Source organism: Paracoccidioides lutzii, assembly GCF_000150705.2.
Source record: "Paracoccidioides lutzii Pb01 unplaced genomic scaffold supercont2.16, whole genome shotgun sequence".
Taxonomy (NCBI): domain Eukaryota; kingdom Fungi; phylum Ascomycota; class Eurotiomycetes; order Onygenales; family Ajellomycetaceae; genus Paracoccidioides; species Paracoccidioides lutzii.
This window is the reverse complement of record NW_015440962.1, coordinates 601,838-618,494: the sequence shown is the minus strand read 5'-3', so window position 1 is coordinate 618,494 and position 16,657 is coordinate 601,838. Positions and strand designations below refer to the sequence as shown.

The 16,657-nt window shown below is 48.6% G+C and overlaps 5 protein-coding genes across 5 annotated transcripts; 4 read left to right on the top strand and 1 right to left on the bottom strand.

Annotated features, from left to right (window-relative positions):
* Positions 1-278: 278 nt before the first annotated feature.
* On the top strand, positions 279-3,954 carry PAAG_12139 (hypothetical protein; the record flags this gene model as incomplete). Its single annotated transcript, XM_015847667.1, has 12 exons — positions 279-370; positions 440-556; positions 640-1,463; positions 2,085-2,167; positions 2,226-2,430; positions 2,545-2,641; positions 2,723-2,735; positions 2,779-2,895; positions 3,144-3,273; positions 3,380-3,448; positions 3,513-3,575; positions 3,626-3,954. The coding sequence occupies 12 exons, from the start codon at positions 279-281 to the stop codon at positions 3,952-3,954; spliced, it is 2,139 nt and encodes a 712-aa protein (XP_015702742.1).
* Positions 3,955-5,084: 1,130 nt separating this feature from the next.
* PAAG_06024 (exosome complex exonuclease RRP4) lies at positions 5,085-6,336 on the top strand (the record flags this gene model as incomplete). The annotated part of the gene is made up of 2 exons (XM_002792190.2): positions 5,085-5,275; positions 5,406-6,336. 2 exons carry the CDS (start codon positions 5,085-5,087, stop codon positions 6,334-6,336), a joined length of 1,122 nt encoding a protein of 373 aa, XP_002792236.2.
* Positions 6,337-6,739: 403 nt separating this feature from the next.
* PAAG_06023 (oxysterol binding protein) lies at positions 6,740-9,788 on the bottom strand (the record flags this gene model as incomplete). Its single annotated transcript, XM_002792189.2, has 2 exons — positions 6,740-9,649; positions 9,753-9,788. 2 exons carry the CDS (start codon positions 9,786-9,788, stop codon positions 6,740-6,742), a joined length of 2,946 nt encoding a protein of 981 aa, XP_002792235.1.
* Positions 9,789-10,333: 545 nt separating this feature from the next.
* On the top strand, positions 10,334-10,537 carry PAAG_12138 (hypothetical protein; the record flags this gene model as incomplete). Its single annotated transcript, XM_015847666.1, has 1 exon — positions 10,334-10,537. One exon carries the CDS (start codon positions 10,334-10,336, stop codon positions 10,535-10,537), a length of 204 nt encoding a protein of 67 aa, XP_015702741.1.
* Positions 10,538-14,314: 3,777 nt separating this feature from the next.
* PAAG_06022 (hypothetical protein) lies at positions 14,315-16,484 on the top strand (the record flags this gene model as incomplete). The annotated part of the gene is made up of 5 exons (XM_015845766.1): positions 14,315-14,581; positions 14,704-14,976; positions 15,043-15,480; positions 15,570-15,628; positions 15,746-16,484. 5 exons carry the CDS (start codon positions 14,315-14,317, stop codon positions 16,482-16,484), a joined length of 1,776 nt encoding a protein of 591 aa, XP_015699992.1.
* Positions 16,485-16,657: the final 173 nt, after the last annotated feature.

Here is a 16,657-nt window from a genome sequence, read left to right as displayed (position 1 = left end):
CTGATACTCACCGTTGAGTTGAATTGAAATTGTTCTTTCTCTTTTGTCGCTGGCAACAGGAAAAGTTACGGGGTGCTGCAGTGACCGGTAGTGCACCCCCCCCCCCCCCCCCCCCCGGGCAGCTGCTTTTGAGCAATTTCAGCCGTGTCAATGACACTCAAGGACATTCAAGGAATGCTCAACATCTCATCTTCGAGAATTCCACTCAAGAACTGACCTATCAAGCTCATACCTCTACTTCGCCTATTTTACTATCATTGCCTACACAGTCCTATGCCATGGCGTCTCTTGAGCCCGCGTCGCCGTCCCCAGACCGGAGCTTGCCAGATGCGCCGCCAGTCACCCTCCAGACTACATACAAATCTTTCAAGTCAGTTATTCCATATATTCGGATCATTGCACAGTCTATGCGCTATTGCTAACTCTTCCCTTGTTACAGGAGAAAGTATGCGAAGCAAAAGATTGGTTTCGAACTGGCGATGAAGACAAGCAATGCGCTCTTCAAAGAGGAACTAAGGATTCGTGACCTCTCGAAGCGACTCAAGGAACAGAATGAGTACGAGTCCGAAACTGGGAAACCCCTTGAACCGCTATTATACAGTCTTACTTACCCATTTTTGAATTCGTTTCGTTCAATAGTCAGCTCCTAGAAGCTCTGCTAGAGCTCAACAGCAGTATCCGCGTGCCCCCAGAACTCCGATATAACCTCGATCTCCCCGGCTCCAAACTTCCCAAACTCCACTCTCCAGAACCAGAGCACAATCCCCAAGAACCCTGTGGTGTAGAGACGGTTCGTGAGGCACTGCGGGTTGCTAGAGAGAGGCTCCTGGCGGGGGAACTCAAGCCAGAACAATGCCGTCGCCTCGAAGAGTCACTCATTCAGCGCGAGGAGTTCGCACCCGCGGTGCAGTACGCCTCACTCCTGAAGGTGCCACATACCAGGTCGAGCGTTAATGGAGATCACCCTGCCACGGAACACGATATGGATTCAACCCTTGGATTCCTAAACCCGGAGCATGAAAATGAATACTGCGCCGCACTCGATGCAGCTGCCGCGGGAGAACCGAAGCCGTCAGCGGAAGCGGGGAAAGCATCATCTCTGGCAGCTGCAAGCAAGGACAAGGAGATAGCTATCCGGAACCCGGTGTCCGTGATAAATTGGTTGAGGAAACATCAACCGCAAGTTTTTCTGCACGACGCTGATGGCGTGACTGAGAAGCCCCCTCCCCGTTCTAACAATCCGCGTAGTTCGAAGCGAGCGAGTACCCATGCGCGAAAGGAGGAGGATGTATACGACGAAGATGGGATACTGATTGATGTGCAGGTTGGCGGTGGAGGAGGAGGTGCTGGTGGAGGCGGAGGAGGAAGTCGAGGAAAGAGAAAACGAGACGAAGACGGAGGCTATCGACCTAAAGGCGGCAGTGGTGGCCGCTCGAGGAAGAAAAAGGAAGACGCCCCAAAACGTGCGAAGAGGGCTTCAGCCGCTGGAAACGGGACGTGATTTTAGTCCCTGCCCATTCGTTCATTGTATTCCATGCAGTCCGCACAATTCTTACAGTTCTAATTCGATCTATTCATGCCTTTTCCATTTCCCTTGTGTACGATTATGTTTTCTTTCTTTTCCTCGCCGACAATGCATTGTACTTTTACCCCCGTTTTTCTTTTGCATGGTCTTTTACTGCTCTCTTGCATATCCTATAATGCCCTAGAATAGCCTCTGTTGTTTGTGGAATACTCAAGATCTCTTTGTTGCGTTTTTGATTTTTTAACAAAAGCAACAACTACCGAAGTTCTTGAGAACTCCTCCATGAATAAAATCCCTTTTCTTTTCAAGGGAACCTGCTACATATACCTTAGCTAATGCCTAATTTTCTGTCAGTGTCTAGGATATCCGAGTCCACCAACGATTTATATTTTACCCACCTTCGAAAAGCAGCGCAGCAGTTTTGTGCCGTTAAAATACAAGCACCTTATATAAACACAAAAGCAGTTAACTAAAAGTATGCGGACATCCAAGTTGAGAATGAAGGGTGTTTCAGATACAACAATATTTACAGTTTTCATTATTGGATCTCCTTAAATAGCACCCAAACCGGAACAACATTGTAATGGAGTCATCAGACTCGTCCTCGGATTCTTCCTCGTCGCTCAGCGCCTCGGCGGAGAGGTGAATTGAACTACCTCTTCCCCCCTGAACGCTTCCAATTTGCCCCCTCAATGTCTAGCCAACCCAACTAAACGATTACCAGCAACAACAAGATCAGCAATCCGACTATCACTGCAACCAGAGATACAGCGGAATACTACCCGGTTTCCTCCACCTTTTCCGGAAAAAGTACAGATTCCCCAATGAATGGGGCTACATGCCAGGTCCCTATGCGATCATGTATTACGAGGAGGAAATGACAAGGAATGACCTGCCGCTGGATAGTGAGTGGGAGTATACGGACAGTTTTAGAGGCAGATTAGGGCGTTGATACGATGGAGAAGGTGGCGAATGATAGTGACTGAGTCTCGCGGAATATGAAGGTTGACACGAGGTAGAGGGATCAGAGGCCCGCCGGCAAGGAGAATCAGTGGATTTATGGGTGAGTTGGAGAATGGGAAATTTTAAATTTGCACAGTGCTGGGAGTGGTATCCGTAAGGTGTGAGATAAAGTTTTGTTGGTTTGCTATATCACCCCGATTTATTTCCCACGTTCCCATTCCCATCTCCATCAAGATTTATATATATGGTTGGACTGTTTATGTGGTAAATAACTGATCGTGTTTACCCAGGACCCCATTATATTCGCCATCAAAGACGCAAAGAACAATAAATACTGGAACAATTACTGTTTTGAGGGCAATCTCACGCGCAGAGTCAACGCTGCCGGTTGCCCAAATGTCGTCAAGGTGTGTGACTGGATAGACCTGGATCCACAGCCCAATAAATTGACTGGACGTTCTTGTTATTTTCGCATCCTCTATGAGTTACTATGAGGGGTTTTCTTTGGCTGATCTTTACGGCGACTACGTGAAGTTTAAATATGACTTTTATTACCCCTCCTTGGTAAAAAGAAAAAGAAAGAAGAAAGAAAGCAAAGAAGAGAAAAGAGAAAGTGAGATATCATTAACAAGATAACCGAGACCCCTATTCCCAGATGGATGCGTTTCTATGGCATGTATTCCACAGCATAGCAACAGCATTGCTCTACTGCGTGCATGGCCATGAAGAACCATGTCGGAAAGCGAGCTGGGAGATCATACACAAGGATGTTGAGCCAGGAAACAGTATGTTATGAACACCTCTCACTGTACAGAAAGAGAAGTGCCTCTCATTCTCAATACTCGTTCTCTCATCACTGCCCATGTCCTGACTAACCTGCCAGGCTATCAGTTCTCTTGGGTGCGGTACCGTCGCGCAACAGCGAGGAGCTCTACTCGAATTGCTATCTAGGGGACTCTGGTACATCTAAACAGCCAATCTCTCACAAAATTAAATTGCATTAGTCCTGTTAACATGAGCATAGGTTTGGCCTACACCATCCCCAACGAGGATGTCCGCGCGTACAAGAAAGGCTACCCTGGGGAAGGTACAGAGGGTTTCTTAGCTCCGGTAAGATGGAAGATATTTTAAAAGTAGACATCTACTCTCTCCCCCTCTCCATTCGTGAGGCCATCGATATTGCGCCGAACATCTACACCGCAGACGAAATGACTACCCTCCGCAAACTCCCCTATGGTGAGAAATATCTCCCCTATCCCCTTGACATGATTAAACTCTCCCGCGCAGGTGGACCCAACTGGACGTATAAACGACCCAATATCTACTCCCTGTGGAAGGCGACTGGCGAACAGGCGTGTAAGTGGAAAGAGAAAGTTATGGAGAATAGACGGCTGGCGTTTCAGTACAGGAAAGAGTGCTACGATGGGATGATGCTGCCGGATGAAGAGAGTGGGCTGCAGTTTTAAGAGAGATACGGGGATTCGGAGGCGGTTTTTAGGGGAAACCTACTGGAGGCATGTGAATTGGGGATTGGCTAAGCTCGGGAAGGACATAGTGAGGAGGATGAAGGTGACAAAGAGGGGGGGGAGAGCGGGAGGAGGCCGACGGAAGTGAGACGAAGCCGAGGGGAAATGATTGAAGCATTGGTGGATAGGAACATCGCTGGGTTGTCGACGAGAAGAGGAGGCCTGGGGCTGGATGCTGCGTCTGAAGGGGTGGAACTTAGGGGAAATGTGAGCTGCCGGAGTGGGTAAAGAAATAAAATGAAATGAAAGGGGCTTATTATTTTTTGGATACACTTTTAACTAGTTATTGTATTGGTATCTTGGACTAGAAGGCTTTGTTTGAGCTATTGCATGTTTTTCTTCACGGCATCCATTTGACTTATACTTTAGTCGCAGCCTAACTCCCTAGGTAATGACATCGCATGAACGAAGATAGGAGAGTTGAGGACGGGAGTTCTTACGTCAACCAGGGGAATCCTGTATAATCCGTGATATGACAGCAATAGGATAGCGACTGTCGCGAAGGTTCGTCGGATCACTAACAGTTGGACAAATACTGGTAGATACGAGAGAGACTGGAAGAATACCTTTTGGGGGAAGAAGCATGAGAAACTGCTGGATATTAGTTAAACGGCGGATCAATCCTACTAATTTGTTTGTGTGCAGCGTTGGGACTGATATTATCTTAGAGCCGTGAAAGAGTCGACTGCTGTTCAAATGAGGGCATCTGGAATTAATACCAGTAGCAATATTAAGCAACGTTTTTCATGAAAAGGTTCAAGGCTGTCTGGGTTAGTTTGAGTTGACTCAAACTCCCCCAGAAACAAAAAAGGGGTAATTGAATGTTCTTGGTTGTAGATGTCGATATCACGTGGCACTGTAGTTATTTCTCCGAGACCAAATCTTCAATGAATTTATTTTCTCCGCTCTCAACTGACAAATATAGCATGCAATTGTCGAACTGAGTTGAACGACCATCTAGCAACACCAGGGAGTATTTATGTAGGTGCGCTGCATACTTTGGATGACGTTCTCCTGATAAAAAAGACAAATCTGAAAGCTACGAAGCATAACCCGAGCCAAGGAAACCAATGGTAATCACTATACTCCCTCCCTCGATGCCGGAGGAGCAATTCGACTTTTCAGACGACGAGTCAAGAGACTCAGAAGGCGACGTTGACATGTCCGGGGACCATTCGCGGCCTGCAAAGCGTCTCCGCCTCTCCAAGGGCGCAATAGTCACACCGGGAGAAGTGATAACGGATGATCCCCAATGGATGCGGTATGTTTTGCACGCTTTAACTTATTACTGCATTGGTACTCTACATTTATGTACTTTACCTACAATTCATCCCATTCCCATCACGAACTATACAGTTAACCCTCACTGACAACACGCTGTCCCAATCCAGAGGTCACGGCACTTACACCCGCTCCGCACATAACCCATACTCCACCACCACCACCAACCCCTCCACAACATCCAACACAATCATAGCCACCGTAGCTGGCACAGTCCTAAAAACCAACAAACTCCTCTCCGTCCAACCGCTACGAGCCCGCTACACTCCCGAAATCGGCGACCTAGTCGTCGGGCGCATCGTCGAAGTCCAATCGCGGCGCTGGAAAGTCGATGTCGCGGCTCCCTTGCTTGCCCAACTGCCTCTATCCGCCATAAACCTCCCAGGCGGCATACTGCGCAAACGCACCACTGCCGACGAGCTGCAGATCCGCTCATTTTTCAACGAGGGAGATCTGTTGGTTGCTGAGGTGCAGGCGGTGCATCAGGATGGCGCTGCATCGCTGCATACGCGCTCGCTGAAGTATGGGAAATTGCGAAATGGGGTGTTTTTGACCGTTGCTGGGATGGGCGCGGCCGGCGGGGTGGTTCGGGGCACAGGGGTGGTTAGGTCGCGCAGGCAGGTGTGGACGCTCACTGCGGGGAATGGGGGTGGGGAGATTGATGTGATATTAGGGGTTAATGGGTATATTTGGATTTCGAAACATGTTGGAGACGGGTTCGGGGTTGATTCTGCTAGCAGTTGGGATGTGTCGATTACGCGCATGGATGAGATGGTTAGTAGTGCGATTTACTCGAGTCAGAATGACGAGATTGGGCTGGCGACGCGGAGGGAGATTGCCAGGCTCTGCGGGTGTATTAGGGTGCTTGTGGAGGGTAATGTGAAGGTTGATGAGGACACGGTCATGAAGGCGTATGAGGCGAGTATGGAAATTGAATTGGAGGTTGGGGATGACGGGAGTGTTGGAGAGGGCGGAGAAGGAAGAGAGTATTTAGGTGGTGAGAAGGCGAGGAGAGTTGTAAAGGCTGCATTGAGGCCATAGTAAACTTCGAGCTAGAAGGGATACTTTCAGATTCAATATGCGCAATATACTTACCACACACTCCTATTTTGTCGCTTGACTGTCTAAGCAAGGGATGGACATATATACACCATCCCTACAGAGGGCCCAAAGCATAGACAGGCATCTGAAAATCAAGAGTAACTCAACGCCCCCTTAACTCCTAGGAAAAATAATATTTATTAAGCTTCCTTTAAAAAACGATATCACGCGCTAGAAAACAGCACAAGGTATCCATGAATAACAACCTCATCAAAACAAGAGGGGGAAAAGAGCACGTAGTGAACGGTGATTAAAATCACAAATATCTACATACCAACATCGCTGACCTCCAAGCCCCAGCCATCCCCATCTATCCGGGTAAAAATAGAAATTAATAAACACCCTATAGTTTAAACACTGGCACAACCCCAGTCCACTCGCCCCTCGCCCTCTCTTCCCAATACCCATCCTTCCCCGTCTTCAATTTCCAAACCGTCTCCTCCTCAGCACCGCCACAACCAACCTCCTCCACCTGCACAAACCACCTGGGCCTCCAAATCTCTCCTCGTCTCTCCATATCCTTCCTCCTCTCCCTCTGCTTCCCCTCCAACTGCCCCTTCAGTTCCTCGGCACGGTCCACATCCCCTTCTTCCAGCGCCTGCTGGTCCGGACGCAACCGGCTATCCGTGATAGGTATTTTCCCCTTCTCAATCGCGGTGGTTTCGTTCAGCGTGACAGCAAAGGATGTAAACCCGTAATTTTTCGCAGGCTTATCAACAAGAGGACCGGCAGCCCACATAGTTTTGTTGGTCTCTGCGCCGTGTTCCGTCAGTTGGAGGGAGGTAGTCCAGGTCCCGTGGAGACCGAGGGGTAATTCCCCGCCATGCGTGTCGAAAGCCTTGACGACAACTTCTTCGCTACGGCCCGAGAACATGCCACCGGCTTTGAAGGTGGTTATTGTCTTCTGGCCTGTGGTTTCATTCACCACACACAATTCGCCGACTGGCTCAACATACTTTTCGCCCGCAATGATGTTGCGCAGGAAGCAGGTGGCCGGGGACCAGCTGAAGTGCTCACCGCTAGAATGCAAGGTAAGTCGGGCTGTGCCATCCGTGATGATCTCAGCGGACTTTCCCCAAAACTTTTGCGTAGGTTTGGGTGACTGGGAGAAGCTCCAGTCTTTGGAGTCAGCTTGATACGCCAATTGCACGGGTCGATGGCAGACTTTCTCAGCGATTAAGCGGAAGCCACGGTCTTCGCGGACTAGTTCGAAAGTTTCCCCAAGCATTGGATTGAATGGTTTGCGAATGGCTCGTTCTTTGATTCTTGAGTTGGAGAGCGAAGAGAGAGCGAAAGCTGTGACATAAATTAAACGTTCAAGGCCATCTGTGGCACTAGCGGCAATGTCGAGCAGCTGGGAGTATTCGAATTGTTCGGCTAAGCGCTGAAGTAGTGACAACGGTTCATTGGCGGAAACAGGCATGGATATGGTCGACAGGTCCTTGCCTACGTTTTTGCGGAGGAAGCTTATCAAACTTGGCGGAAGGACTGTGGGAGCTGGTATTTTGGCTCTCCGTGTGACCTTATTCAGGGGCAACGGTGCCAGTGATCTGGGTTTGGCAGGAAACAAAGAAGAGAAACTATCCAAACGGAACCCGTTGTTTGTGAAGGCGTCGGCCTCGTCCACTTCGCTTCCAGAGAGGGACTCATCATCTCCGTCTGCAGTTACAGGAGTTTTGCTCCTTGCATCTTCATCATCGCTGTCTCGCTGAATGGTTAACAATGGCGAGAGATTCCCGTCCCTTGCATCAAAAAATTCCTGGGATGCCTCAGACTCGAAACTCGGTCGGGGTTTAATGTGAGTTGTTTTAGTTCCCATTTTATGTCTTTTATCCTGAATCAGCGTGGAAAACTCGGACACCACAATATTAAGTTCCCGGAGGATAATCATCAAATCATCATGTACGGCTGGCTCCCAAGCAGCTGTCGCATGCCCTAGCGGTTTAGAGGTCAAAGGTGCAATTGCGCTCGAGGGAGGAACATTAAGTCGAGAAGAAACACTACGTTTTGCGGTTTGGCTAGGATATGTGCCACTATTATCCCTAGGCTTCAATTTCCAAAACGAGCGCTTATCCCTGCTTTCGCTGGCATCATCCGCACCGCTTCCCGCTGGCGATGGACCTGGTATAGCAGACGTGGGGGGGCTCTGCGAGCGTTCCAGACGGTTGGTATGGGTGACCAAGTATTTAGGGTCCGTATCCCTAGCCAGACGACGCACCATATCCCTTGCGTTGGATACCTTTTGGACAAGAGTTTCCACTTCAGCCCATTCCCGAACATCACTCACAACACTGCTGGCAGGGGTAAGATGCTGGGTGATGAGTTTTGGCCTGGGTTCTGATAGCCCGCCATCTTGGATTTGAGACGCCTTCTCCAACGCGCATTTCCATGATAGAAAGTCATTCTCGCTAGAGGCGCGGAGATGCCAGATCTCCACTCCAGAGTCAATTGATATTTCTTTGGTCTTTTCGTTGGTCGCAATTACAGCCAGAATCAGGGGGATTGCACCCCGTAGGGCAGATGAATTACGATCATGATAATAAGACAAAGTAGAGGAGCTAAAGTCGAGAGAGAAGAAGCGGCGGGCGAATCCCTGGTGACGCTTCCTTCTTCTCTTCTGTAGAATTCCAGTGTGGACGGTCGCAGGAGAGCTTTTTGAGGAATCTGAGCTGTGTGTTGGTAGTCGACTGTTGGCCCCAGCACGGCCATGTCGCAGTGACTCCGTTGACTCCGATGCAGTCGGGTTTAATGCTGGATGGCTCAATCCCGGTTGCAAATTTCCCCAGGATACCCCAACAACCTGTGAATGATGAACCTGGTGCCCCGAGCGTGGAGGTGCATGAGACGGGTAGGTCAGAAGAACAAAAGTTGCGGTTTTGGAGATCTGCTTTGAAAACGTATTGTCGAATACAAGCGCATAGTTTCCTCCTTCATGCGGGCCCACGTCGTAGGTTCCCTGGGAGATCTTGTCTGCCTCGCATTTCCCGATCCACTGGATAGGCTTCAGACCAATATTTTTTAGTTTCTCCAAGACAAGAGATGAAGAGTTGGCAGCCTTAGTATTCTCCTTGCAGGTATCGGTAAATTCGGCGGAAAGAGATTCGGTAGGCGCAGAGCCATCGTAGCTACTAGCAACATTTCCGGACTGGCCAGGATGCTTGAAGATGCCGAAGTTGAGCGACTTCTTATGTGGTTGGATGCTCCATGAGAGTGTATGTTCAGATTTGACATTGATCCACCGTACAAGATATGACTGTTAAAATAAAGGCAGGTTTTGTTAACTAACTGGTGGCCAGAATTCAAAAACAAAGAGGGGTCTTGGGGAGATGGCTGAGGTGAAGGGTGTGTATACCTACTTTACTGTTAATCTCCAGCTCCTCCATTCCCGCCATGGTGTTGGATGTTAAGATGGGGAATGGTTCGGGGCGCGAGACTCAGTGCTCGCGCCCTTGGAAGTCGTAGAGAGTATTTGTAGATGTTTATGGCTCCCCGACCTTTACACACGGTATTCAGGATGCCGGCGACAAAGAGATATGCACATGGCGGAGACCAGGCGGGCGAGGGAGAATGGATCGATCTCAGCTATGCGCCGTGCCAACCCCGGGGGGGGGGAACTAACAACAGTGAAGTAAGGTGTTATTTCTCGTGTACACGGCCAGGTCAGCGCACAGCCCTACAGCGGCGAGAACACGGCGATGTCGCCAGCTGAAGCGGCGGCGGGCAGTGGATTAAGAGCTTTCAAAGATACGAAAGATACAAAAGATGCAAGCCTCAAGTGTTTATAGGAAGGCTTCACTTGGCGCTCGGGGCGGGATCACGGGAACACACCCTGGCTAGGTTCCGTGGCTCTGATTGGCTGAGCCTTATTATGTCAGCACCTCGTCACCTGGTCTGGCCTGCCCTAATAATCTCTCATTCGGCCCCGTAACTATCCAAGATGCGACTCTGCTGCAGACACGAAGGATCGGAGAAGGATCGGAGTAGGCTCTGGGACGGACCTCTTGGAGACCGGGCAGTGGGGATGTGGTCGAAGGTCGACGTCAAGACCGGTGGGTTAACGGGTCTGGAATCCACTGCGAACCCCTGTGGCGTCAGCGTGATGCTGGCTGGACATGGGCAACATATGGCGGATGTTGATTGATAATGAACTCAATCTTTCGTCAACAATGTCCGCTATGATCTCATGGACCGCCGACTGGAAATTCTCCAGCACCAGCAGCGTCTTTGCAGGACCTCGGACAGCCTTATTGACGTTTTCCCTCTCGAGAACGCCATTGAGTGTCTGTCAACCTGGCGACGTTTGTCAGCCCTTCATTGTTGTCCACGGGTAAATACGCAAGTCGCTAACTGGGCCTCTCTGCCTTGGAGCTGACACATCAAAACAATCATCCGGATAGTTAACTTTATCTGGTTGGTTAGTTGACTAATTAGTCTTCCAACCTAACCTTGGAACTACAGATTTGAGAATCACGATGGTCCTGGCGCATATATCAATATCCGGGACGGAGAGCAAGGCACCCCGAAACCCGGTTTCATTCAGCAATTGTGTCCGCGACCTTGTTCTCGACTATCATTTGACGAGCTAGATAACCAACCTTTCAAGCCCATCTCATGTGAAGCCCACTGACGACACGACACTTAAAAAAAAAAAAAAATTGCGTATCCATTGGTCGAGAATTAACCAGCCACCATAGCCCACACACATTAGCAACGTCAATCCGGCGAGATCATCTCTGGGCGTGACGAAGTCCCAACAAACGTAGGAAAGAACTAAAGGGTCAGAAATACCACGAGCCACGCTTGCGGTTTCACAACATTCTCCCCACGACATTCCGTCCCAGCACGATGATATCAAAGCGCGGATCGGGAGACAAGGATACTTCACAAAGCATTCACCCCTTCTCCAAACGGGTCACCTTCTCTACTTAGCAGTATTTGCGATGCCAAATCGAAATGGCGTTTTACCCACGGTAGTAGATTATGTTTGCGGCAATGCCTATCCCCCTCATATCTTCGTTACCTGGCCCCCTAACTGAATATTACACGGGAGTGCCCACAGATTTTTGCATTGAGACTTGAGTCTACCAATATGCCAGTTCTCGAGACTACTTCTATGGAGGTCAGCGACTATGGCATCGAGGTTAGCTACGACATGTTTTGAGATCTAGTGGTCATCATCTTCGCAACATCTTAGCCAAACTTCCCTCAAGGTTCCAAGACGTGTCGATAAACGGTGCAGTTCTATCAAAACTGTAGAAAGCATAAGACAGTGATTCACATGTGCTCCCAAGAGACTCCGAGGAGGAATTTATTCACCACGGAAGTCTCATTGCTGGGAAAGCTGACACAAGGCTTTGTTTCAAAAACAACAACAAAGCCCAGATTAAACCATGAAAACAAGTCTCATCGGCAGCAGGCATTTGGATCCTAGCACCCAGCTATATGGGAAGTTATTAACATGAAGACTGTCCCCGGCGGCGAATCCACAGTTCTAAAACATATACCGATGTCAACTTCGTCGGGAGGGGGAGCTGGGAAGAGCAGAACCACTTTCAATGAAAGGGGATAACTCAAAGAGGACGAGAATTTTGCGCAGCTGCAATTCACATGTTGTTTTGTAGAATACTGGTGTTCCGGCCACAAAAACAATTAGAGCTCCCAGGGAAGTCCTGGAGTCCAGTGGATGATTGGTTTGAGGCTGTCTGCATATATAGTGAAGCTTATGAATTAATGTAGCTAGTTATAATCAAGCAGGAAACATTAATAGACATTTCTGAATGTGTCTGGTTCAATCATCCAGGCAAGAGATTTTATCAGAAGATGTGTATTCACCTGTTCACCTGCCCAGTGCTCCGTACTCATATTGATAAACAGAATTTGGTGAGGCGAAGGCTCATTCTTACACAAAATCAGCTTGAGCAACCTGCCTTCAGTGCTGTGCCCAGTGGTCTTGAAGAGAACCACTGAAGGTTTTTTCATTTTTTCATTTTTTTTTTTTTTTCCCAGAAAGTCTATTTTAGATGTTCTTTTAGTGTTTTCTCTTCCTAGACAAGGGTCTTGTCTGGTCAGCCCATCAGGACACCGTGGAGGGAAATAACTTCGTTCTGCTTCACGTCGGATTCTCGCACCAACTTCCCTTGACGGGACAGGTTGTCGGTGCCGCATCGTCAATATTAATATATCCACAATCTGGTACAAGTTAAATCTTTCTGGACAACAAAAAGTTGATGTCGATAATCAAGACAATCACAAACCAAAGTTTGAGAAAAAGCAAATCGGGCCAAATCAGCTCCGCCTCCTCCAACTCTGAATTAAAACATCATTCAATTTTCAACTTCAACCAACATGCAAAGAACCGACAAACCCAGCGTCCCTGTCCCCGCACTACCGGAGCATGAGCCTAAATGCGACTAGCTGTGAGATGTGAGATATATATGCGACGTTGCTGGCTATCGTGCCCAGTAACGCAGGGTCAGACACTGTCAGCCCTTCTATTCGCCCGCAACCAAACCAGTCTTAGAAATTTCTGCTCTCCTGTAACTACTCTATTTTCCCGCAGAAAATGAAAGTGTCTTTGAAGGCTGGAGAATGATCTTCCACCAAGGCGCCCAAGGCGCGAACCGGCGCACACATGGCATTAGGCATTAAGGATCACCTTAAGGGTGCTTAGTTACATATTTACCCGGGAACACACCATCCCATTCACTATTCTCAACGTGGTTCAAGTCCCGCAAGCACCGGAGCTGAACCAGTGAGGGGCTGCCCTTATTCACGGAATGCAGCAGGACTAAGGCTAGAGAGAATGGAGACCCACTTCGTTGTTTGCTTCCATCTACACTGCGTTATGGGAATCTATAATGACCTTGGATCCTGAAATCGGTGGCTCTCTATGCTGATCGAGCATGCTTGACCTGCACCAGACAAACAAAGCGACAGAAACGGGGACAGCAATCCTGCCTGGTAGATGTATACGAGGAACCGTTTCCCGTTCCCCGTTTTCTCGAAGCCTTGCTACAAACCACCCGCACAAGCAGTGGGTTACAGCTTACCGCTAACTACGGGCTTGTTTTGTGCATATTACATAGCATAATCTTACTTTTTTGTGCCTAAAGGAGAAACAGCATGAATGAGAAGGCCAGCGACCCGGAGAGAAACAGATACCGAGGGAAGCACTCCGTTTAGCACAAATTGGGAAAAACTGATCGACCATGCGATGATTTACACTGTGTCTGATCTCTCGCGGGTTTTGGTGTGCCTGCGTTTAGTTTCACTTTGGCTGGGTAAAGCCGAAGACTACGGACGGGAAGCAAAACAGAAAAAAAGGGAAAAAAAGAAAAAAACCTTTCCCTCCCGCCCCACTCATTCATTTTACACTGTCCGCTTTTATATACCCGGACTCGCGGAAAGAGTAAAAGCCTGAATCAAGCAGCTGAGGGGACAGCGGGGAGGGAGACGTGGATCTACCTCAATCGAGCTACTTTATGCGATGTTAAGTTTCCTATATCCCTGTACATCGGGGGTTGAAGAAACGATTCTGGCTATTTTTTCACAGGTTAAGTTACACAGGGTGCTAATATATATCGAATAGGGCAAGCTTTTTTGAAAGGATTCTCCCTCTACATCTTTTTTCTATTATTTTCTATTCTTTTTCATTTCGTTTCCTTTGGTCTCTCGATTAATCCTATCTGATAGAAAACGGCTATAGGGCAAGAGGGAGAGTGTGTTAAGAGACATGTCAGGAGATATATTTCTTTAGTATATCTCTAATCACTTTATCGCCTCTTGTATCGGGCCCATACTTCTTATTTCTTTCATCCTATTGCTCTTCTTCCTTTTGCTGCCGTCACTATTACAAATCCTTTACCCCACGACAGCAAAAGGGACGACTGCAAACAGTCTAAATACCAGGGATATAGCAATGGCTATAGCAGCAAACGAGAGCCTGACATTAACAGGCATGCCACCTGAGAATGTTGAAAAGCAGCCACTACCATCGCCAATCCCTGAAAAACAAAAAAAATCGGCGGCATTTTCTCTAACGGTCTTTTGGCTTTGCCTCGTGTCGGTGATCACATCGTTGGATTCCGTCATTATCACAGCTATCCTGCCGTCGATTGCGAGAGATCTCCCCGGTACAACAGTTCAGCTTTTCTGGTGCGGAACAGGCTTCTTGTTAGCTCAGACGGTCAGTTGTATTCCGATTCGATTCATCCTTTACCGAATAGGATATTTAATTTCTGGGCTCAAAGGCAACTGTTATTGCTTTTTTGCCCCCTGTACGACGCTAACATAACATGTCTCCTTCAGGTCACCATTCCGCTCTATGGTAGCTTTAGCGACATCTTCGGGCGTAAATGGGCTCTAAACCTCGCATTAACCATCTTTACACTGGGCAGTATTCTTTGCGCAACTGCGAAACACATGCAATGGTTGGTTGCTGCGAGAGCAATCAAGGGTCTCGGTGCCGGAGGCAACCTCAGCCTAGTCTCCGTTATCATCAGTGATATAACAACCCTTCAAGAACGGGGTTCGTACATATCTCTAGTATCTCTGGCGTGGGCAGTTGGCACGATAGCTGGGGTGAGACAACCCCCAATTTTACCTCTTTTCATGGAAAAGCCTCTTAACCCAAATGATGATGTAAAGGTCCCCATAGGAGGTGCTATCGGAGAGCGGACTTCATGGCGATGGGCATTCTGGATCAACGTTCCCATCTGCGTCGTCTCCATAATCGGCCTCACCTTCTCTCTCAGGCTTAAGATGGCAAAAACAACCCTAACGGCCAAAATTGCCCGCATTGACTTTCCAGGCATTATCATTTTTGTCGGCTCAACCACCTCATTCCTACTAGGTTTGACAACCGGCGGCACAATTCACTCCTGGGACTCCGCGAACGTGCTCGTTCCACTCATTGTAGGTGTGGCAGGGTGGGGTTTATTTATCTTTGTCGAGCTAAAGAACGCCCGCGAGCCCATGATTCCACTTCGGGTTTTCCATGACCGCACAGCCGCGACGGGGGGATATTCTAGTGTATTCTTCCATGGTTTGGTGTTGTGGTGCTTATCATATTATATTATCATCTTTGTAAGCTCCATCCTAGTTGGGTTAATCTCTCTGAGTAAATGAAGTATCCCGAGTGGTTATCTAAAATGTAACTTACTTACACTTCACAGTTTCTCGGAGTCACCCAACACGGTCTCCTTCATTCAGCCGTGGAAACACTACCAGGAACGTAAGTAATCCATCTACCCGTCCGAACACAGCAATCACAAGCCCAACCCATGGGGGGCAAAACCCCTTTTACTCTCAAGATGGCGAAATATAACCACTAACCTACCACCCAACCCAGCGCCTTCATCGCCCCCTTTTCCATTACCGCAGGAATATTGATGACAAAAACCCTCCGCTTCCAAAAGATAATCTGGGCTGGCTGGGCAATCATGACCGTCGGCACAGGCCTTAACGCTCTATTGAAACCTCACTCGACCGGCGGCATCCTCTACGGCGTGCGCATCATCATGCCCATCGGCGCCGGTCTTTTATTCCCCACAACAGTTGTAGCCGTCCAATCCGTGCAAAAGGGCGAAGATGTCGGCATCGCCACCTCCGTACAGGTCTTCGCGCGCAGTCTGGGCCAGGCCTTTGGTGTTGCGCTGGGTGCGGTGATCTTTCAAAACGAGTTTGACAGATTCGTACGGCAGGCTGTGGCGGCCGGCGGACTGATTGCGAGAAACCCACTGATGTTGATACCGGGATCACAGGCGGACGCGGCTTTTGAAATCATCAAGACGTTCCCTGAGAGTGTGCAGGAGATCTATCGATTTGTGTATGCGGATTCATTGAGGACGGTTTGGTATGTGATTACGGGGATTTCAGGGTTTGCGCTTTTGGTTAGTTTGGCGATGAGGGATGAGAGTTTGAATAAGGATGCGAAGGGGAGGCATCGGTTTGACCATGAGGGGAAGGAAGGGAGGGTGGTTGATGGTGATGGTGATGGTGATGGGCCTGGTGAACGGGATGTGAAGCGTGAGAGGTTGGAGAATGACGACGGTGTGAATGGGAGCAGTGTGGCAACCACCATAGGATGAAAAGCAGTTCATTTCTCCTTTTATGTAATGTTTGTTTTCTTCTTCTTCTCACCTTTCACAATTGCCCATGCGAGCCTTCTATACTCAATACGGACCGTTTTATGATATCTTTCTCACACAACCGATACCCTTGCATACCGTGATGTTTCTTCGTTTTTCCATATAAAGTCACG